Source organism: Dryobates pubescens, chromosome 28 (assembly GCF_014839835.1).
Source record: "Dryobates pubescens isolate bDryPub1 chromosome 28, bDryPub1.pri, whole genome shotgun sequence".
NCBI lineage: Eukaryota > Metazoa > Chordata > Aves > Piciformes > Picidae > Dryobates > Dryobates pubescens.
Window position 1 is genome coordinate 3,483,149 of NC_071639.1, and position 22,928 is coordinate 3,506,076.

At 50.2% G+C, this 22,928-nt stretch overlaps 1 protein-coding gene across 1 annotated transcript in view; it reads left to right on the forward strand.

Annotated features, from left to right (window-relative positions):
• PTPRK (protein tyrosine phosphatase receptor type K) overlaps positions 1-21,230 on the forward strand; it is a 536,009-nt gene extending 514,779 nt beyond the window's left edge. The window contains exons 28-35 of the mRNA XM_054174148.1: positions 765-900; positions 3,379-3,528; positions 4,621-4,794; positions 8,651-8,782; positions 9,816-9,941; positions 13,575-13,738; positions 16,310-16,445; positions 21,087-21,230. Of these exons, the coding sequence (XP_054030123.1) occupies positions 765-900; positions 3,379-3,528; positions 4,621-4,794; positions 8,651-8,782; positions 9,816-9,941; positions 13,575-13,738; positions 16,310-16,445; positions 21,087-21,140 (1,072 nt within the window). The 3' untranslated portion in view covers positions 21,141-21,230. The remainder of the gene's footprint in view (positions 1-764; positions 901-3,378; positions 3,529-4,620; positions 4,795-8,650; positions 8,783-9,815; positions 9,942-13,574; positions 13,739-16,309; positions 16,446-21,086) is intronic.
• Positions 21,231-22,928: the final 1,698 nt, after the last annotated feature.

Genomic DNA, 22,928 nt, shown 5'->3' on the forward strand with positions numbered 1-22,928 from the left:
TAGTGGTTGATAGTAGGCTGAACAGGAGCCAGCAGTGTGCCCAGGTGGCCAAGAAGGCCAATGGCATACTGGCCTGCATTAGGAATAGTGTGGCCAGCAGGAGCAGGGAAGTCCTTGGGCCCTGTGCTCAGCACTGGTTAGGCCACACCTCGAGTCCTGTGTCCAGTTCTGGGCTCCTCCATTTAAGAAGGACATTGAGAGACTTGAACATGCCCAGAGAAGGGCAAGGAGGCTGGGGAGGGGTCTGGAGCACAGCCCTGTGAGGAGAGGCTGAGGGAGCTGGGGTTGCTTAGCCTGGAGAAGAGGAGGCTCGGGGGAGACCTTCTTGCTCTCTCCAACTCCCTGAAGGGAGGCTGTAGCCAGGTGGGGGTTGGTCTCTTCTCCCAGGCAGCCAGCAGCAGAACAAGAGGATACAGTCTCAAGCTGTGCAGGGGGATGTTTAGGCTTGGTCTTAGAAAGAAGCTCTTCCCAGAAAGAGAGATTAGCCCCTGGAATGTGCTGCCCAGGGAGGTGGTGGGGTCAATATCCCTGGAGGTGTTTAGGAAGAGCCTGGATGAGGCCCTTAGTGCCATGGTCTAGTTGATTAGATAGGGTTGGGTGACAGGTTGGACTTGGTGATCTTGGGGGTCTCTTCCAACCTGGCTGATTCTGTGTTTCTGTGAATGAATGACTCGATCAAAATGCTGTCAGTAATGGGTGTGTGGAGCCTGCAGGTGTTTGCCTGGGGCTGCTGCTGACAGTGTTTGCTGCTTGTGTTGTTGCAGTGCTGGTGCAGGGCGGACAGGCTGTTACATTGTGATCGATATCATGCTGGACATGGCCGAGAGGGAAGGTGTGGTGGATATCTACAACTGTGTCAAAGCCTTGCGGTCCCGCCGCATCAACATGGTACAGACAGAGGTATGCAAGCTTACCTTCAGAGCCCCTGATGCTTTCTGGAGCATTCCAGGTCAGAGCTGTTGCTCTGGAAAGAGCAGGCAGCAGCCCTGTTCAGGGGTTGTCTCCCCTGGGGAGCATTGCTCAGTACAAACAGAGCCCAGGACCAGGGCTGGCAGCTCTTTCAGTCTTCACACAAACAAGTGCCTGCCTAGCTTTGTGATAAAAGAAGGTGAGGAAGATGTTATGGTGGAACTGTCTGTCACATCTCTTCCTGGCTCTGGTATCAGCAATTCCAGGAACCCAAAGCTGGAATTCATTCATCATGTTGCCACTGGTTTTAGACAACCTCCAGTCACTTGCTCCATGATTGGACTTACCTGTGGAATTTCACATCCATTTCACTCCCTTTGCCTTTTGTTTGTTTTCAACTCTATTGTTATCTGCTTTATTAACCTCATTGCAAAGCCTTTTTCCCTTTTCTGCCCTTTTTGTCTTTCATCATGCCTTCAGCAACTCCACAGCCCTCAGTGATGAAGCTGTAACAGCTCCCATCCTGCCACCTGAGTGTCGCTGAGCTTCCACAGAACAGATCTTTATTGACCTCCATTAAGACAGGCTACCTGAAGTGGTTTACTACTAGCCTGAAGTGGTTTAGTACTTCTCTCTCCTGTCCTTCAGGTGGACACCTGCCTGAGGAGGTATTTGACCACGTGCAAATCCCTGCAGCTGGCAGCCAGCCATATCAGTGTGATTTGGTGTAACTTTTATGGCGTGCTGCAACCTCTTGAACAAATAAAAGCTCCCTTCTGGAAGGTCATTAACCTCTGGGAAGCATGCAGGATGGAGTGTGTCAGTGGGGCTGCTTCAGCCATTCCAGTTCCAACTACTCTTGCATGTGAATTAATATTCCTGCTGCTGCTCCTTTCTCTCCCTTTTGCTTCATACCTCTCACTTTCTCTGAGGTTCATACTGGCACAGCAACAGAAAGCTGGGCATTGCAGGAAGTTCTTGTGCTGGTCATCTAGAAAACAGGGATGGCAATAGGTATATGGTCCCTGTGGCCATGGTCATGCTGTTGTTACAGGCACATGTGAATGCTTGTGCTGCCAATAACCTCATGGGCAGCCACACATGGTGGGTGAGGCTGGCACAGTTCTCACGCTTTGCTTGTTAGACACCGTTTGCATCTCTTACTCTTGGGGTGAGTGAATGTACCAGGCATTGTCTGGAAATTGACTGGAGGCTTGATTGAAGTGGCAATGCAGGTGGCTGGGGCTCAGGATAGCTCAAGGCAAGTCAGAAAACAAACAAACAAACAACAGGAAGCAATGCTGTTTCTGTTGGGATACACTTGAATTTCTTACTGGCCTGGAGCCAGCTGTCACACAGCTGGGGTACTGGCTTGCACAGGCATACATAAGGGGAATGCAGTATGCCAGGTGGAAGAAGTTCTCCATGGGTCACCAATGTGCCCTGGTGGACAAGAAGGCCAATGGGATCCTGGGGTGCATTAAGAGGAGTGTGTCCAGCAGGTCAAGGGAGGCTCTCCTCCTCCTCTACTCTGCCCTAGTGAGACCCCACCTGGAATATTGCATCCAGTTGTGGCCTTGCTAGTTTGAGAGGGACAGGGGTCTACTGGAGAGAGTCCAGTGGAGGGCTGCAAGGGTGATGAAGGGACTGGAGCACTGGTGAGGAGAGGCTGAGAGCCCTGGGGCTGGTTAGTCTGGAGAAGACTGAGAGGGGATTTAATCAATGTTTATCAATATCTGAGGGCTGGGGGTCAAGAAGGAGGGGTCAGGCTCTGCTCACTAGTGCTCTGTGATAGAACAAGGGGCAATGGATGGAAACTACAGCACAGGAGCTTCCACCTGAACATGAGGAGGAACTTCTTCGCTGTGAGGGTCATAGAGCACTGGAACAGTCTCTCCAGAGGGGTTGTGGAGTCTCCTTCTCTGGAGACTTTCCAGCCCTATCTGGATGTGTTCCTGTGTGACCTGTGCTGGATTCTATGGTCCTGCTCTGGCAGGGGGGGGTTGGACTGGATGATCTCTTTGGGTCTCTTCCAACCCCTAACATCCTGTGATGTGTGATCCTGTGCTAACTGCTAATCACACAGGTAATGCTTGAAGCAGTGTGCACTTCCTGCTGGGACTGGAAAACTGAAAGGCATTCTGAGCACACCAAACCGAGCAGAGCCGACAAGTCGCTGCCATGCACGCAGAAACCCACAAGCCAGCTGAAAACCTCTGCTTAAATGAATTGCTCTGCCTGTTCTGTGAAGTTTTACTGCATTTCATTTGCTTCTGAAGAAAGCTCCCTTGCCAACTGCTTCCCAGCTAGAACAAGATTGTGTTTGTATTAAAGTGGTGTTTAATGGATTGATGGACACCGCCTTGAATGACTTTTACAGCGTGCAGGAGATCTGTTTACCCTGCAAGAAGGGAAGATCTGTTGCCTGTAAATGGTTCTAATTTGTTGTTTCTCCCCCTGATCTGGTAGGAGCAGTACATCTTTATTCATGATGCCATTCTAGAAGCTTGCCTGTGTGGAGAAACTGCCATTCCTGTCTGCGAATTCAAAGCTGCTTATTTTGATATGATTAGAATAGACTCTCAGACAAACTCTTCACATCTCAAAGATGAGTTTCAGGTATTCACAGTTCCTGCTAACACAACTAGTGACAGCACTTCTCCCTGGTTTTTTTTTTTGCCTCTAGGTACATTTCTTTTAAGGGAGAATGGGTTTCATATCATGTTTATAGCATTTGGTCCCTTACTTTTACTCCACAAAACAAAGCTCTGCTCTTTATGTGCTTTGCAAAGTTGTTTTCAGTATGGACTATCTTCCTTTGAATAGAATGGCAGTGAGTATCTGCTGGGAATAAAAGCACTGACTAGGAACCACAGGGAGTTTTGGCATGCATTTGCACAGCTCAGAGTTCTGCAGAGCTCCAAAGGATCCTCTGTCTTTGATTTCTTTCAGAGGGGTTGGTGTCATGCAGAATCTGTTCAGTGGTGCACGTAGCACCTTCTACGCCTGCAGCTGAACCCCCACACACCTTGAAAAGCCCCAGTCTGTCCCACCCAGCAGCTGGGAACTCTTTCCTTGCTGATGCCTTCTTGCTAGCTGTGTCCAGTTCTGGGCTCCCCAGTGCCAGAGGGACAGGGATCTGCTGGAGAGAGTCCAGCTGAGGGCTACATGGATGATGAAGGGACTGGAGCACTGCCCTGTGAGGAGAGACTGAGAGCCCTGGGGCTTTTTAGGCTGGAGAAGACTGAGAGGGGATGTAATAAATGTTTCTAAGTATCTGAGGGATGAGTATCAAGAGGGAGGGGACAGGCTCTGCTCAGTTGCACCCTGTGATAGGACAAGGGCCAATGGATAGAAACTCCAGCACAGGAGGTTCCACCTCAACATGAGGAGGAACTTCTTCACTCTGTGAAGGTCACAGAGCATGGGAACAGGCTCCCCAGAGGGGTTGTGGAGTCATCTGCTCTAGAGAGTTTCAAGACCCATCTGGATGTGTTCCTGTGTTGACCTGTGCTGGATTCTATGCTCCTGCTCTGGCAGGGGGGTTGGACTTGAAGATCTCCAGAGGTCCCTTCCAACCCCTAACCTCCTGTGATCCTGTTATACCCCACATTTTCCCCCTGATGCAATGCTTCCAGTGAAAACTTGGGGAATCTGGAGTCCTTTGCCTGTTAGCTCAGCATGCTAAAGCCAGCCTCCTCTCTCCCTCAGACCCTGAATTCCGTGACCCCGCGCCTGCAAGCGGAGGACTGCAGCATAGCCTGCTTGCCAAGGAACCACGACAAGAACCGCTTCATGGATATGCTGCCACCTGACAGATGTCTGCCTTTCTTAATTACTATTGATGGGGAGAGCAGCAACTACATCAATGCTGCTCTTATGGACGTAAGAGACTATCTCCTTTGTCTGCACCGCGTGCCCTGAGAAGATGTGTAATGCGAGAGGGAGCCCGGGCTGGTTTAAGAAAGGGTCATTCTTCCTTGCTGTGGGGCTCACTAAAACAGCCCCAGCAAAGAAGGGTGGGGGGAATGGGGAAGAAACCCCACCAGCTTCTCTTGCTGTTTCATAAGATTTGTTGTCTTTAGTCTTTTGCATCCCCTGGATTCTCCCCTTTGTTATCTTCAGTCTTCTGCATCCCCGGGATTCTCCCCTTTATTAGCAGTGTTCCTCTGTGGTTTACTCTGGGTGATCCTTGCTCTAGCAGGGAGGTTGAACTAGATGATCTTTACAGGTCCCTTCCAGCCCCTAGCACTCTGTGATTATTATTAAGTTCTAGTCCCCAGGCCTTGAAATTTCAAATCTCAGCAGGATCTCCACAGTCTGCTGCTTGTTGGGAAGCAAACATTACCTGCCTGGCCCTGAGGTTACCACTGCTGTTTTGTGGTGAGGCTATATTAAAGCAGGAGAGACAGGGGAGTAAGGAAAACACTCTGTCTCTTTGGGATATTGGGGGATAGCATTGGGGGGGCTTTGTTGTTCATGCTTTGAGTTGCTGCTCTTTAAAGTTGGAAGTTTGAGGGACAGAAGGTCCAGAGGAAGCCGCAAAGATGATCAGAGGGATGGAGCACTCTCCTGTGGGGAGAGGCTGAGAGAGTTGGGGCTGTTCAGCCTGGAGAAGAGAAGGCTCCAGGAAGGCCTTAGAGCAGCCTTGCAGTACTTGAAAGGGGCTACAGGAGAGCTGGGGAGGGACTTTTGACAAGGGCTGGGAGTGACAGGATGAGGGACAATGGCTTTAAGCTGGAAGAGGGGAGATTGAGACTGGAGCTGAAGAAGAAATTCTGCAGAGTGAGGGTGGTGAGACACCGGAACAGGTCACCCAAGGAGCTTGTGGATGTCCCCTCCCTGGAGGTGTTCAAGGCCAGGTTGGATGAGGCCTTGAGTAACCTGGGCTGGTGGGAGGTGTTCTTGCTGACTGCAGTGGGGTTGGACATCTTCAATGTCCCTTTCAACCCGAACCATTCAAGGATTCTATAATCATCAGAGAAAAAGGTAAAATAACGGGAAAACCCTGCTCCTAGATGCCTGAATGATACAGCAGCACATCACTTCTGCTGTCAGATGTCTGCCTGTTCCTGCCAGTAGCATGTCCACAGTTAGGCCCCTAAAGCCACCTTTACAGTAAATAAATCAGTGGCCTGATTTCCAGGAGCATCCTCGGCTCCTCGGAAATGAAGTGCTGTCAGAAACTGCAGTGTCAAGAAGAGATGCTGGAAGAAAATGGCAAACAGCCACAGAAAGCATCAGGGCTGATTCATCCCAGAGTCCTGCCTGACCTAGTGCAGGAAACATTTGAACTGCAAGTTCCCTGCTCTCCCCATTAGCTATTGTGCCAGGGAAATGGAGGAGCCGAATGTGAGACCAACCTGTTAGGGAGTCACTGGGGCTGAGTGGATGAATTAAAGCAGTGAGCAGAATTTTGGTGGCAACCAAAATTGTTTTGAATTGCACTTAAGCAGCTGGATAAAAGTGATGTGCTGAGGACCAACCAACTGCATAGAGAGCAGTGTGGTTTGAGGAGAGAGGAGGACAAGGGCAGGCTGAAGGGCTGGGTGGCAGGAGGACTCCGGGTGTGGAACAGCGTGTGGCAGGCAGGGACAGGAAGCAAGCAGTGTATTAATGGAGGAGCAATGAGAGGCAAGTAAGGGAAGGCAGAAATGACAGTAATAAAGTGGGGGGGAAAAAGCAGCAGCAAGAAATAAAGGTAATGTTTTTCATTGAAGACATGTAACAAGGCTATAAGTACAGAGCTAAACCTTTGAGTAATAAAAGCTTTTTCTTGCCCTTTCTCTTTTATATATATATAAGATTGATTTATTCAGCAAGGGGAACCCCACTGCTGGGCAAGAAAAGGGGACTTTGGAGAGCAAAACAGAAATGGAAGCTTTCCTCTCTCTGCATTGTGCTTGTCCCTGTGTTCCCACCAAAATGTGTCTGCTTCCCAGCGTGACAGCAGCTCTCCTGCCTGTTCTTTTTGACAGTGTGATCAGCTCAGACTCAGCTTCTGCTCTTGTCTCAGGAAAGACCAGGAATGCTGGGGAAGAGGGCTAGGAAAACATCAGCTGGGACGTGGTTTAGTGCTTAAAAACACAAAGGAAGAATCAGTGTTGGTTGCTCCTCTGTGCTCCCTGGGAAGACCTCAGAAGTAGGACACAAAGTGCTGCTACCCCAACATGCTTTGTGCATTAGAAAGAAGCTGCCAAACAGATGAAAAACTGGGGAGCCTCCTTATTCTGCAGTCAGATAAGGTGCTAGGGACATTAATTTGTTACTTACACAATTTACAGCAAGAGGAAGGCCCCCTCTGGGCCTCACAGTGTGCTCTCCAAGGATGTGTTGATATATTGCTGATCAATACTTCAAGGGTGGGTGGCAGGAGCATGGGGCCAGGCCTTTTTCAGTGGTGCCCAGTGACAGGACAAGGGGTAAAGGGCACAGACTTGAACAGAGTAAGTTCCATCTAAACATGAGGAGGAGCTTCTGTAGTTTAAGGATGGTGGAGCACTGGAGCAGGCTGCCCAAAGAGGAGGTGGAATCTCCATCTCTGGAGATGTTCAAAGTCCGCCTGGATGCATTCCTGCGTGACCTGCTCTAGGTGATCCTGCTCTGGCAGTGGGGTTGGACTTAATGATCTTCCTACCCCTACCATTCTGTGTGTGATTGCACATGAAGATCCATCATATCAGCCTTTGAACAGGCAACCTGCCCTACCAAAAGTGGCTTAGCTACCCTGCCAGGTCTTTCTCCTAGCTTAATTTACTTCTTGTGGTATAAAACCAGCCAAGCTGTGTGTGGTACCAGCATGGATGCTAACCACAGGGATCTCTGCCTGGCACACAGCAGTCCCAGCACTTCATGCTCTGGCTGGTGACTCACAATCTTACCCACCTACAAGAATGTTCACCATCTTACAGTTTCTCATATTAACCTGCTGGTGCTTCCTTGAGAGCTCCTGTCTGTATTCCTTCACTGCAGAACCCTTCCCTCTGTAGCTGCAAATTCACTTACAAAAACCCCTCCTGCTCTCTCCTCTTCTGCCTGCTGCTGGTAGTACCTGTGCTGCAAGGAACTAGCCCCTCTGCTACCAGCTGCATCCCAGCTAACCTGGGCAAGGCTGGAAATGCCTGTGTGCAGCTGTGTGTAATGCAGCATACAGAAGATGGAATCTGGAGGTAGCATTTTGCTGCTTAACTTCTGCTTTCTGCTGGAAATGGGGCCCAGTAATCCTGAGAGTCAGTTCTATGGGAGACCCTGTGGCACCTAACCAGAACCTGGGATCTAGCTTAGTCTGCATGTTCTATCACAGAGCTCACATGTAACCTGCTGTGGATGGAGTGACCCTCTGAGACCTCTGCACCCCTCTCTGCTACATGGGGAGCTTTCCTGCTTGGTCTCCTGGATGCAGTACCTGGAGCAGAGTTGCCTCAGCTCAGCAGAGCCCTGAGGACTGTGCACATCTGAACTGCTTTGTGCACCTCTGAACTGCCTCCTGCACAGCTGAGCTGCTTCTCCATGTCTGAGCTGAAGCAGGGCTTGGGCTGTAACAAAAGAGAAGGCAGACCCAAGCAGAGCAACCTCTTTGTTCTTACTGCAGACCCCAATGCATTTTTGACAGCAGCTTTGGTGAAATCCAGGGTAGTTGATGTGGCAGCTTTGTTCTACTGCTTTTTCTGTTGCAGTGTTGGAATGGAAGTGATTTTAGCCCTTCCTGCACTGGTGCTAATACAATGCTTTGCCTTTGCAGAGCTACAGGCAGCCAGCAGCCTTTATTGTCACACAACATCCGTTACCAAACACTGTGAAAGACTTCTGGAGATTAGTCTATGACTATGGCTGCACTTCTCTTGTGATGCTAAATGAAGTCGACTTGGCACAGGTTGGTTTGGGGCTCAAGTTTTCCATGTACCATCACATGCTGCAAGCCCTTTGGATCCACTGTGTGGGCAAAACGTGGAGCAGGGCAGTGACCTGACAGCCATTCTCTCCTTTAACTCTGGTATCAGGTGATAGAAGGAGAGGAAATGGCCTGAAATTGTGTCAGGGGAGGGTTAGGTTGGAGATGAGGGAGAACTTTCTTTGCTGCATGAGTGGTCAGGGACTGGGACATGCTGCCCAGGGGGGTGGTGGAGTCACCATCCTTGGAAGTGTTAAAGAAATCCCCTGGGCAGCCTGGTCTAGTTGGGGATGCCCCTTCTGACTGCAGGGAGGTTGGACTGGATGAGCTTTGGAGATCCCTTCTGGACTGGACCATTCTATGATTCTATGAAACGTGTAGACATGGCACTGGGGGTTGTGGTTTAACAGCCATGGTGGTGCTGGGCTGGCAGTTGGACTGGATGACCTTAGAGAGCTTTTCCAACTCAAACAACCCTGTAATGATGTGATAATTAACACTAGTCACTTGGTCAAGGTTCAGTGAGCTGTCTGCAGGGCAACAGGCTGTCCAGAGAAGGGCCACGAGGATGATAAGAGGGCTGGAGCTCCTCTGCTATGAGGACAGACTGAGGGAGTTGGGGCTGTTCAGTCTGGAGAAGAGAAGGCTCTGAGGAGACCTTCTTGTGGCCTTCCAGTATGTGTAGGGGGCTCCAAAAAGCTGGGGAGGGACTTTTGAGGGTGTCAGGGAGTGATAGAACTGGGGGAAATGGAGCACAACTAGAAATGGGTAGATTCAGATTGGAAATGAGAAAGAAGTTGTTCCCCATGAGGGTGGTGAGACACTGGCACAGGTTGCCCAGGGAGGTGGTGGAAGGATTTTGCAGCCAGGCTGGAGGTGGCTGTGAGCAACCTGCTGCAGTGTGAGGTGTCCCTGGCCATGGCAGGGGGGTCGGGACTGGCTGAGCCTTGAGGTCCCTTCCAACCCTGGCAATTCTGTGACTGCCTGGTGAGTGCTGCCTGCTTTGCTCTGGCAGGGCTGCCCCCAGTACTGGCCCGAGGAGGGGATCCTGCGCTACGGCCCCATCCAGGTGGAGTGCATGTCCTGCTCCATGGACTGCGACGTCATCAACCGCATCTTCAGGATATGCAACCTCACCAGGGTAAGTGTGGGCACAGCCAGGTGCCGGGGGAAGGGGCTCCTCTCTGCACTCAGGAGGCTCTGACTCACCTTCCTAGGACATCAGCCAGGAGAAATCACGCTCAGTAGGCTTTGAATAATAGTAGTTCTTCAGAGATCAGCCAGAAGAAATCAGTCAGGCGTCACTACCTAGTGCTAATCTCAAGTCGTTTTCTCTAGCAGAGACAGCAGTATGGGAGGAAGTTCTTCCCCATGGGGGTGGTGAGAGACTGGCACAGGTTGCCCAGGGAAGTGGTGGAAGCCTCATGCCTGGAGGATTTTAAGTCTAGGCTGGATGTGGCTCTAAGCAACCTGCTGTAATGTGAGGTGTCCCTGCCCATGGCAGGGGGGTTGGGACTGGATGATCCTTGAGGTCCCTTCCAACCATGACAATTCTGTTATTCTAAGGGTTGTTGCTCTGGGGTCTTTTCCCTGAGGAGCAGAACTACAACACAGGAGGTTTCACTTGAACTTAAGGAAAAACTTTGAGGGCCTCAGAGAGGTTGTGGAGTCTCCTTCTCTGGAGTCTTTCATAACCCACCTGGATATGTTCCTGTGCAGCCTGATGTAGGTGAACCTTTTGTTGTCAGGGGGGTTGGACTAGATGATCTCCAGAGGCCCCTTCCAACCCCCACCATTCTGTGACTCTATGATTTCCTATAAAGGAGAAATCCTTTTTCCCTCATCTTCATATCCCTTTTCCCTCCCCCATCTTCATATCCCTTTTCCCTCCCCCATCTTCCTATCCCTTTTCCCTCCCCCATCTTCCTATCCCTTTTCCCTCCCCCATCTTCCTATCCCTTTTCCCTCCCCCATCTTCCTATCCCTTTTCCCTCCCCCATCTTCCTATCCCTTTTCCCTCCCCCATCTTCCTATCCCTTTTCCCTCCCCCATCTTCCTATCCCTTTTCCCTCCCCCATCTTCCTATCCCTTTTCCCTCCCCCATCTTCCTATCCCTTTTCCCTCCCCCATCTTCCTATCCCTTTTCCCTCCCCTCATCTTCATATCCCCTTTTTTCTCCCCTCATCTTCATATCCCTTTTGTTCCCCCCCCATCTTCAGATCCCTTTTGTCCCCCCCTCATCTTCAGATCCCCTTTGTTCCCCCTCATCAGCATGGGAGTAGTTTAGAAGAGGTAATTTCAAGTTTTCCAGGAGCTTGTGTGTGGCTTGACTTGTAGCTCTGGAAATCCCCTTGAGAATTGAACTGAAAATACCACAACAGAGAAAAAGCTGCTTCAGATAGTGTCTAAGGATCTCTGAAATGTGTAGCTAGAACACCACATTTCCTCAGGACAGTGTCATGAAGCACAGCTTTGGTGCAAAGGCAATGTTCTGATGCTTTCAACTTCTCTTCCCCACACTTGTTACTTCACTGCACCCTCTCATCCTGCGCTGCCACTCTGGACTCCTCAGGCAAGGCAGGAAAAGCTGCTTCTGAGTCCACACAATAAGCTAATGTGAACCTGTGTGAGCAATGTGATGTCCATGTGAGCAGAGGATGTGCAAGAGGTATTCTGTTTGCTTGGTGTGCAGTGAAGGAAACAGCTCTGTCTGTAAGCTACTTACAGTGGCAGATGTTTCACTCAGTGACTTCTGTGAGGTGCTTCCTGTGCTGAATCAAGAGCAGGAGCACTGAAGCTGGTTATGCAACCAGCACCTTCTCAACCTGAATGTGAGAACCACAACAGAAAAGGGAGGATTGTGGCATCCTGCAGAGCAGGGTGTGAGAAACCTCTGAAAGCTCCTCTGCCCCTGGAGGCTTCTGCACTGTTGTGCATTTATCATCTTTGTCTCCACTCCAGCAGCACTCCAAGTCCTGTGTTCTCGTGGGCTCTTTCACACCTTGCAGCACCATGGCTTTTTGCTGTGCTGTGCTGTTTCATGCTACCACAGCATCTTCTCAAACCCTTGCTCCCTCACAGTGTCTCCTCCTTTAGCTCACCTCCATGAATCACTTATTTTTGCCTTTACACAGGAGAATTTACAGCTGCCTCTGCCACCCTTACATGTAGAATTAACCACCAACCCCTGTTTTACCTGCTGTTACTGCTTTGCATCTTCCATCCAACACTGAGCTTACACACCACCAGTACTCAACAGCCAGCAGAAAGGGGAAGCAGTCTGCATGAAGACTGCAAACTTCAGTTTTTAAGACGAGAATAGAATTAACCAGGTTGGAAAAGACCTCAGAGATCATCAAGTCCAACCTATCACCCAGCACCATCTGATCAGCTAAACCATGGCACCAAGGGCCTCATCCAGTCTCTTCCTAAACACCTCCACTGATGGTGACTCCACCACCTCCCTGGGCAGCACATTCCAGTGGCCAGTCTCTCTTTCTGGGAAGAACTACTGGTTGATAGTAGGCTGAACATGAGCCAGCAGTGTGCCCAGGTGGCCAAGAAGGCCTGCACCAGGAATAGTGTGGCCAGCAGGAGCAGGGAGGTCACTGTGCCCTGTGCTCAGCACTGCTTAGGCCACACCTTGAGTCCTGTGTCCAGTTCTGGGCCCCTCAGTTTAGGAAAGATGTTGAGCTGCTGGAAGGTGTCCAGAGAAGGGCAACAAAGCTGGGGAGGGGTCTGGAGCACAGCCCTGTGAGGAGAGGCTGAGGGAGCTGGGGTTGCTTAGCCTGGAGAAGAGGAGGCTCAGGGGAGACCTTCTTGCTCTCTGCAACTCCCTGAAGGGAGGTTGTAGCCAGGTGGGGGTTGGTCTCTTCTCCCAGGCACCCAGCAGCAGAACAAGAGGACACGCTCTCAAGCTGCACCAGGGGAAGTTTAGGCTGGAGGTGAGGAGAAAGTTCTTCCCAGAAGGAGTAATTGGTCACTGGAATGTGCTGCCCAGGGAGGTGGTGGAGTCCTCATCCCTGGAGGTGTTCAAAAAAGGCTTGGATGTGGCACTTGGAGCCATGGTTTAGTTGTCAGGAGGTGCTGGGTGATAGGTTGGACTTGATGATCTCTGAGGTCTTTTCCAACCTGGTTGATTCTGTGATTCTAAACAGTCAGGTTTCATGTTTTCTAGTTTGGGTTTTCTCATCCATTGTGTCATGGCCAGATTGGAAGAGGCCTTGAGCAACCTGGTCTAGTGGGAGGTGTCCCTGCCCACACCAGGGGGGTTGGAACCAGAGGATCTTTAAGGTGCCTTCCAACCCACACCATGGAGAAGAAATCTGATGAAGGGCAACTGAAGGAGCTGGGGCTGTTTAGTTTGAAAAAGAGGAGGCTGAGGGGAGACCTCATTGCTGTCTGCAACTACCTGAAAGGAGGTTGTGGAGGGGTTGGTGCTGGTCTCTTCTCACAGGTAGTTAGTGATAGAACAAGAGGGAACAGCCTCCAGCTGCCACTGGGTAGGTTTAGACTGGACATGGAAAAATTTTTTCCCCACCAAGAGTGGTCAGGGGTTGGAAGGAGCTGCCCAAGGAGGTGGTTGAGTCACCAGCCCTGGCTGTGTTTAAAGGTGGTTTGGATGTGGTGCTTGGGGCTATGGTTTAAGGGTAAACCTTGCAGAGTAGGGTTAATGGTTGGGCTTGGTGATCCCGAGGGTCTTGTCCAAGCTGAATGTTTCTGTGGTTCTATGTAGAGATGCCATACTCACCTAAAGCTCTTTGGTTTCCTTCAGCCACAGGAGGGCTACCTGATGGTGCAACAGTTCCAGTATTTGGGATGGGCTTCTCACAGAGATGTTCCAGCTTCCAAGAGATCCTTCTTGAAGTTAATTCTCCAGGTTGAGAAATGGCAAGAGGAATGTGAAGAAGGGGAGGGAAGGACCATCATCCACTGCCTGTGAGTAACTGGGAAGGAAAGCCCCATGGTTTTGACTGTGCTGCTCTTCAGGTGAATGCTTCCAAAGCAGTTCTTGGTCTGAGTGCTGGCAGTGTTCCTATGACTGCATCCTCTTGCACATCCCCTTGGCTCTCTTATTGAACAAACAAAGAGTACCAGAAAGAAAGAGAACATCACTGGCCCTGTGTGATGGCATCTCAGCAACTTTCAGACTTGTCTGGCAGGTGAAGGTACCTTGGGAATGAGTATTTTGGATGTGAGAGGTGTTGCCTCCTTCTGTACACAGCAGCATCTTTTTCAGGCACCAAATGTGTGCAGATCCATTTCTGGATGGCTTCAGTGAGCAAATATTTTATGCTGAGTGCCAAAATGGGTATTTTTGTGTCTCTTGCATGTTGTGTCTTGCATTTTTTGTTTCCCAAGACCTACTTCATTTTGAGAGTTCCAGACTGAAAGCTGGAGACGTGAAATCAGAGGAAAGTTCTGCAACACAGCACAGTGATCCTAACACTTGGTGGTAAATGACCACTGGCTGCTTCTCTGAGCCTGATATTTAAATGGGAACTGCTCTAGGGGGCTGGAAAAGGAACAGGCTGGGGTCAGAGTGGCTAGAGAGCAGCCAGGCAGAGAGGGACCTGGGGGTACTGGTCAATGGTAGGCTGAACATGAGCCTGCAGTGTGCCCAGGTGGCCAAGAAGGCCAATGGCGTCCTGGCCTGCATCAGGAAGAGTGTGGCCAGCAGGGAAGTCCTTGTGCCCTGTGCTCAGCACTGCTGAGGCCACACCTTGAGTCCTGTGCCCAGTTCTGAGCTTCTCAGTTTAGGAAAGATGTTGAGTTGCTGGAGGGTGTCCAGAGAAGGGCAACAAAGCTGGGGAGGGGTCTGGAGCACAGCCCTGTGAGGAGAGGCTGAGGGAGCTGGGGTTGCTTAGCCTGGAGAAGAGGAGGCTCAGGGGTGACCTTCTTGCTCTCTACAACTTCCTGAAGGGAGGTTGTAGCCAGGTGGGGGTTGGTCTCTTCTTCCAGGCACCCAGCAGCAGAAGAAGAGGACACAGTCTCAAGCTGTGCCAGGGGAGGTTCAGCCTGGATGTTAGGAAGAAGTTCTACACAGAGAGAGTGATTGCCCGTTGGAATGGGCTGCCCAGGGAGGTGGTGGAGTCACCATCACTGGAGGTGTTTAGGAGGAGACTTGATAGGGTGCTTGGTGCCATGGTTGAGTTGATTAGGTGGTGTTGGATGATGGGTTGGACTTGATTATCTTGAAGGTCTCTTCCAACCTGGTTTATTCTATCCTATGGTTGAGTTTTTTTTCTTTTCCTGAGCAGACAGTGACCAATCTCTCTCTCTCTCTCTCCTCTTACTGAAATACAAAGTTTGAAACTCAGAAATTGAATAATTCTCTTTACTTCTGGAAAAAAAAAAGGCTTCTGTTTCAATGTTCACAATTACCTTGTGGCTCCTTTCTGCCCAGCCCTCCTTATCATCCCTGGAACCCTTCTGGCTAATTTAAATTTAAGAGGTACAGCCTACCTTAATTTCTTTGAAATTAAGGTTAAAATAGTTCAGGAGCATCCCCAAGGGGGACACCAAGATAGTGAATGAGCAATGCCCTGACATTGCTCTGCCTGGATAATCCTCATGCCACCAGATAATTTATGTGAGTCTCTTTCCAGAACTAAATGGGAAGTGTTGTACCTGCCACAGAACTCAGCTTTTTATTTCTTAGGCCTCTCTAAATTGGGTTTTATATGGCTGGGTGGTGGGCTGGGCTGTAAGGGCAAAATTCAAAAGCAGTAATGGAGAGGAAGGTCAAAAGCAGCAAATATTTCAGTGAGCACTTGCTGCCCAGAGAGCCAAGCAGAGCCTGGGCTGCAGCAAGAGAAGCATAGCCAGCAGGGCAAGGGAGAGGATTCTCCCCCTCTGCCTCACTCTGCTGAGACCACGTCTGGAGCACTGTGTCCAGTTCTGGAGCCTGTATTACAGGAAGGATCTGAAGGTGTCCAGAGAAGGGCCACGAGGAGGAGCAGAGGGCTGGAGCTGCTCTGCTGTGAGGACAGACTGAGGGAGTTGGGGTTGTGCAGGCTGGAGAAGACAAGGCTCTGAGGAGACCTAATTGTGGCTTTCCACAATCTGAAGGGGGCCTACAAGAAAGCTGGGGAGGAACTTTTTAGGGTGTCAGGTAGTGGTAGGATTGGGGGAATGGATCCAAGTTAGATTAGACATCAGGAAGAAGTTGTTCCCCATGAGGGTGGTGAGAGACTGGCACAGGTTGCCCAGGGAGGTGGTGGAAGCCTCCTACCTGGAGGTGTTTGCAGCCAGGCTGGAGGTGGCTGTGAGCAACCTGCTGTAGTGTGAGGTGTCCCTGGCCATGGCAGGGGGGCTGGAACTGGCTGCTCCTTGAGGTCCCTTCCAACCCTGAGAGTTCCATGATTCAAACCCACTGGAGCTGCCAGGAGATTGCTCAAGCGGCCGTTGGGACTCATGGATCCCAGAAAGGGTGCAGGAACAGAAGGGTGTTTTGGAGGCTCTTGCAAGCTGCTGTGATGTGTAACCAGCTCTTCTCCTTGCACACAGGAATGGTGGTGGCCGCAGTGGGATGTTCTGTGCCATTGGCATTGTGGTGGAGATGGTCAAAAGGCAGAACGTGGTGGACGTTTTCCACGCCGTGAAGACTTTGCGCAACAGCAAACCCAACATGGTAGAAACTCCGGTAAGCACCAGCTCCCCAGGGGTGCTGCAACCAACTGTGGAGCCAGAGGCTCTCTGCAGTGAGCTGCCTTCTCACTTCTGTGCTCACAAGACTTAGTTTGGACCACAAGAAGAAAGGGACATGGAGTTTGGGGCTTGGACTCCCCTCATAGCGAAGACCGGGCCGGGGCTGGGCTGGTTCGTGGTGTGAGCGTAAGACTGGCAAATGTCACATCGTGGAGGAGAGGAGGCTCAGGGGAGACCTGCTTGCTCTTTACACCTCCCTGAAAGGAGGTTGTAGCCAGGTGGGGGCTGGTCTCTTCTCCCAGGCAACCAGCACCAGAACAAGAGGACACAGTCTCAAGCTGTGCCAGGGCTGGAGGTGAGGAGAAAGTTCTTCCCAGAGAGAGAGATTGGCCACTGGAATGTGCTGCCCAGGGAGGTGGTGGAGTCCCCATCCCTAGAGGTGTTCAAGAGGGGATTGGATGTGGCACTTGGTGCCATGGTTTAGTCATGAGGTCTGTGGAGACAGGTTGGACTCGATGATCCTCGAAGTCTCTTCCAACCTTGGTGCTGCTGTGATAAAGTGAGATATTCAAGGCTCAACAGGGCTCTGGGCAGCCTGATCCAGTGGAGGATGTCCCTGCTGACTGCAGAGGGGGTTGGACTGGATGACCTTTGGAGGTCCCTTCCAACCCCAACCATTCTGAGTCCATGAAATGAAGACATTGTTTTGATTCTGAAAGAGCCATGGGATCTTCACATCCAAATGGTAACCTCACTAATAAACAATAGGAGTGACAAGCTGGTGTCAGCAATGTGAGCCTGGGTGGGCAAAACCACAGGACTGAACAGTGTGTACACTGCCAGAGCTCACCAAACCAGCTCCCTCCTCAGGTCAGTGTTTGTGTGTCCAGTTGGAGTGCTTGTCCTTCAGTCACAAACACTGAACACAGCAGCAAGTCCTCAACAAGAATTCTGCCCAGTGGATTTCTTTTGCTTCCCATAGGTGCCTGTGAAAGCAGGTTAGGCACTGTTTGGGAGGCTCTGCCATTTGCCTCTCGTGCTGCCAGTCTCACTTTGCAGCCAGATGGCTGCCTGCAGCACCAAAATCAGGGATGCCAAGTGAAATTAAAAACCTTTTCCAGTTTATGACTAGTGAAAATTGCTTCTGACCTCCTGAGCCTGCAAAATGGCTGGAGCTGCCTCTTCCCATATTGCCCTTTTCTTGCCAGGTGCCAGTGTCTGCTTTGTATCAAGTAGCTTCTCTGATGGCTTGTGCTTGATTCCAAGCACAAATCCAGGCTGGCTGAGGAGTAGCTCAAGAGCAGTATGGAGGAGAAGGTCTTGGGGGTGTCAGTTGATGCCAAACTCCCCAGCAGCTAGCACTGGTCCCTGGCAGCCCAGCAGGCAGCTGTGTGCTGAGCTGCAGCCAGAGCAGGGAGAGCAGCAGCACAGGGAGGGGATTCTGCCCCTCTGCTCTGCTCTGCTGAGACCACACCTGCAGCACTGCTTCCAGTTCTGGTGCCCCCAGTACAAGATGGAGCTCTTAGAGGAGGCCACAAAGATGATCAGGGAGCTGGAGCACCCTCCTATGGGGACAGGCTGGGAGAGCTGGGGCTGTTTAGCCTGGAGAAGAGAAGGCTCCAGGAAGACCTTAGAGCATCCTTCCAGTACCTGAAGGGGCTCCAAGAGAGCTGGGGAGGAGCTTTTGACAAGGGTTTGTGGTGACAGGACGAGGAGGGACAATGGCTTTGAGCTGGGAGAGGGGAGACTGAGACTGGAGATTAGGAAGCAATACATTCTTTGCAGTGAGGGTGGTGAGACACTGGCACAGGTTGCCCAGGGAGGCTGTGGATGCCCTGTATCTGAAGGTGTTCAAGGCTAGGTTGGATGAAACTTTGAGCAACCTGGGCTGGTGGGAGCTGTCCCTGCTGACTGCAGGGGGGTTGGAACTGGATCATCTTTAATCTATGACTCTATGAGTTGCCTAATTATTGTGCATCACTTGCCAGCACAGACATCAAGGAGATGGTTGCTAGCAGCACAGCCTGGACAGCAGCAGCACTGGGCTGCATGTTGCTTATTTTGCCATAAGTAGTTAGCAGTTTGCTGTGCCATAGACCTCTGAGACACAACACAGAGCTCTGCTGCCTGGGTTTCAGTTCACTGCTGTGAAGAAAACAGGTCAGATCACATGGAAAATGACTTGTGTCACTGTCAAGGGAGGCCAAGGTAGATTGTGTGTGTGTTTCTGATAAGTGGTCTGTAAGCTTATCTCTCCTTTCAAAGCAGTCCTGGATTCCAAGTGTAGCTTTAACCTCCACTTGCTGAATTTCCATAGCTGGGTGTTTCTGCACACAGCAGAAAGGGTTTTTATTCACAGCTCTTGAGCAGCAGTGGCAGCTGTGGAGTCAGTAGTTAGAAAACAAACCAGGAAGAACAATATATAACCCTGTCATGTGCCCTGCATTCAGCAACATGATCAGATAACAGAAACAAGGAGTGCAGTAAAGCTTTGAAGATAGCCTCACCACTTCCTGCTCAGGGATCATGCCAGCTTCCTTTGCAAGCAAATAAATCACAAAGGCAGATTTGTTTGGTGTGCTCAAGAGGACAGCAGAGAAGGAATTCATTTCCTTGCTTTCTCTCCTTCCTTCTCCCTCCTTCCTCTCACAGAATTCATCAGGTTGGAAGGGACCCTCAGAGGTCATCTTGTCTAAAGCCCCTGCAGTCAGCAGGGACATCCCCAGTGAGATCAGGTTGCTCAGAGCCCCATCAAGCCTGACAGTGAATGTCTCCAGTGATGAGCTGTCAACCACATCCCTGGACAACCTGTTCCAGTACTTCACCACTGTCATAGTAAAGGAGTTGCTCCTACTGTCCAACTTAAATCTCTCCTGCTCCAGTTTCAAACCATTGCCCCTCATCCTATCATTACAAGCCCTTCCATAAGGTCCCTCCTGAGCCTTCCTGTAGCCCCCTTCAGGTACTGAGAGGCTGCTCTAAGTTGTCCCCAGAGCCTTCTCTTCTCCAGGCTGAACAGCCACAGCTCTTTCATCCCATCCTCATCCCATCCCAGCCTTTGTGATCATTGTGGCCCTGCTCTAGAACCACTCCATCAGGGCTGAGGGCCCCAGAGTTGGACACAGCACTGCAGGTGAGGTCTCCCCAGAACAGAGGGGCAGGATCCCCTCTCTCCATCTCTGGCCACACTGCTTTGGATGCAGCCCAGGCTGCCACTGGCCTTCAGGGCTGCCAGTGCCCATTGCTGTCCAGCTTCTCATCCACCACCACCCCCAAGTCTTCCTGCAGGGCTGCTCTCAATCTCATCATCCCCCAGCATGAACTGATATCGAGGATTGCCCTGTCCCAGGTGCAGGACCTTGCACTTCACTTTATAGACCCTCATGAAGTTCTCTTGTCTCACCTTTCCACTCTGTCCTGGTCCCTCTGGATGGCATTCCATCCTTTCAGTCCTATCAGTCCCACCATGCAGCTTGATCTCAGCTGCAAACTTGTTGAGGGTCCAAGTCTCAGCTCTGAACAGCAGCCTTGCTAAGGAGAAACACTAAGTATGGTGGCATTTGGCGCTTCACTTTCTCTTTTAAATGTGCATCTGCTCACTTGCTACCAGCATGAGTGTGCAAAGTGGGCCATGGGCCCTGAGCAGCTGTGTCCCCCAGCTGGGTGTTCCCATGCCGTTCCCATGCTGTCCAAGCAGCAGGCACTGGGTGACTGCTCAGCAGCAGCTAACTGAAGCAGAAATGTATCAGTCAAGGTGCTTTCACTGCAAGAGTTCTCTGACTGATAGGAGAGCTTCTCATGTTTGATAAACCAGCTCAGAGCAGCAAGTCATTGCATTTCATGGCAGGCTCCTTCCCAGTTCACTGATTAAGGTGAGTTTTTAAGCTAAAGCTGTTGCTGAGTGCCCTGGTGAGGCCACATCTGGAGTTTTGTGTCCAGTTCTGAGCCCCTCAGTTCAAGAAGGACCTCAGGGAACTGCTTGAGAGAGTCCAGCACAGAGCCACAAAAATGATGGAGTGGAACATCTTCCTTGTGAGGAGAGCCTGAGGGAGCTGAGGGCTCTTTAGGAGGAGCCTGAGAAGTGACCTCATTAATGCTGATAAAGATGTGCAGGATGAATGCCAAGAGGCTGGAGCCAGGCTCTGCTGGGTGATGCCTAATGACAGCACAAGGGGCAGAGGTGGAAGTTCCATGGAAACAGGAGGAAACATTTTTTCCCTGTAAGGGTGACAGAGGCCTGGAGCAGGCTGCCCAGGGGGGTTGTGGAGTCTCCCTCTCCGGAGGTACTCAAACCCTGCCTGGATGTGTTCTAGGTGACCCTGCTCTGGCAGGGGGGATGCACTGGATGAGCTTTGGAGGTCCCTTCCAGCCCCTAACATTCTGTGGTTCTGTGAAATACTTGCAGAGGAGGGAGAAAATAAATAACTGAATAAAAGAGCCCCCAGGCACCTGAAAGAAACCACAAGCACGTCAGGCTTGAAGTTCAAATTGCACACTAGCTTAGCAGAGCCTGTTCTTGTTTGCAGATCCTGCTGCCACACCTTTCAGTATTTCCAACCAAAACAACTCAATGAGCTTAATGCTTTTGGATCTTCATTTACCTTTTTGTCTCTGTCTCTTCTTTCCCCCTTTAAAGGAGCAGTACCGCTTCTGCTACGACGTTGCACTGGAGTACTTGGAATCCTCTTAGCTGGAATGGCTGTGACCAAGCTCACCAAGCAGCTGAGTCTGAACACACTGTTTTGACAACAGTTCTTGATCCTGTGAAGAAAGAATTTAGGGGAGGGGGGGTGGGAGGGGAAAAAAAAAGGGGTAGGGGGAGTGGGGGTGTGGGGAGGGGTGGGAGGGAGTGGAAATTTTAAAATGCAAAGTATTTTTCTTATGAAGTTGTGTATCTTAATAAAAGAACTCAATCTGTTTCTATGCTTGTATACAGTATCAGCATTTAGTGCCACAACCACCACCACCACCACCACCACTACTATTTAATGAAGAGCAGAGTCAGAAGAGATTTGGGCAAAGTAGGAGTGCTCAGTGGTTGTAGCTGCAGCCTTCCCTCCATCACCATCCAGCGACCTCCTCTTGCATGTTATCAATAGCTCCAATCTCATTTTTCTTCTGCCTTGGTTACTTCTTTTAGCTTTTGGGGGTTAATTTTAATCTTTTCCTGCAGCATTCAAGTGCAGCAAGAGTGTAAAATGCTAGGGAGGTTCCATCCTGTGCTCTGTTTGAGTACTAGAAGAGTGTAAAATGGGAGTGAGGTTCCATCCTTTGCTCTGTTCGAGTACTATAAGAGTATAAAATGCTGGGGAGATTCAATCCTTTGCTCTGTTCAAGTACTATAAGAGAGCAAAGTGCTAGCAAGGTTCCATCCTTTGCTCTGTTCAAGTACTGTAAGAGAGCTAAATGCTAGCAAGGTTCCATCCTTTGCTCTGTTCAACTGCTGTAAGAGTGCAAAATGGTAGCAAGGTTCATCCTTTTCTCTGTTCAAGTACTGTAAGAGTGTAAAATGCTAGTGAGCTTCTATCCTTTGCTCTGTTCAAGTACAGTAAGAGAGCAAAATGCTAGCAAGGTTCCATCCTTTGCTCTGTTCAAGTACAATAAGAGTGTAAAATGCTGGGGAGATTCCATCCTTTGCTCTGTTCAAGTACTATAAGAGAGCAAAGTGCTAGCAAGGTTCCATCCTTTGCTCTGTTCAACTGCTGTAAGAGTGCAAAATGGTAGCAAGGTTCATCCTTTTCTCTGTTCAAGTACTATAAGAGTGTCAAATGCTAGGGAGGTTCTATCCTTTGGTACATTAAGAGTGTAAAATGCTAGTGAGCTTCCATCCTTTGCTCTGTTCAGGTACAGTAAGAGAGCAAAATGCTAGCAAGGTTCATCCTTTTCTCTGTTCAAGTACAGTAAGAGTGTAAATGCTAGGGAGGTTCTATCCTTTGGTACAGTAAGAGTGTAAAACACTAGCAAGGTTCCATCCTTTGCCCTGTTCAAGTACAATAAGAGTGCAAAATGCTAGCAAGGTTCCATCCTTTGGTACATTAAGAGTGTAAAATGCTAGTGAGCTTCCATCCTTTGCTCTGTTCAGGTACAGTAAGAGAGCAAAATGCTAGCAAGGTTCATTCTTTTCTCTGTTCAAGTACAGTAAGAGTGTAAAATGCTTGGGAGGTCTATCCTTTGGTACAGCAAGAGTGTAAAATGCTAGGGAGGTTCCATCCTTTGCTCTGTTCAAGTACAATAAGAGTGTGGAATGGTAGTGAGGTTCCATCCTTTGCTCTGTTCAAGTTCAGTAAGAGAGCAAAATGTTAGCAAGGCTCCATCCTTTGCTCTGTTCAAGTACCTTAAGAGTATAAAATGGGAGTGAGGTTCCATCCTTTGCTCTGTTCAAGTTCAGTAAGAGAGCAAAATGCTAGCAAGGTTCCATCCTTCGATACAACAAGAGTGCAAAATGCTAGCAAGACTCCATCCTTTGCTGTGTTCAAGT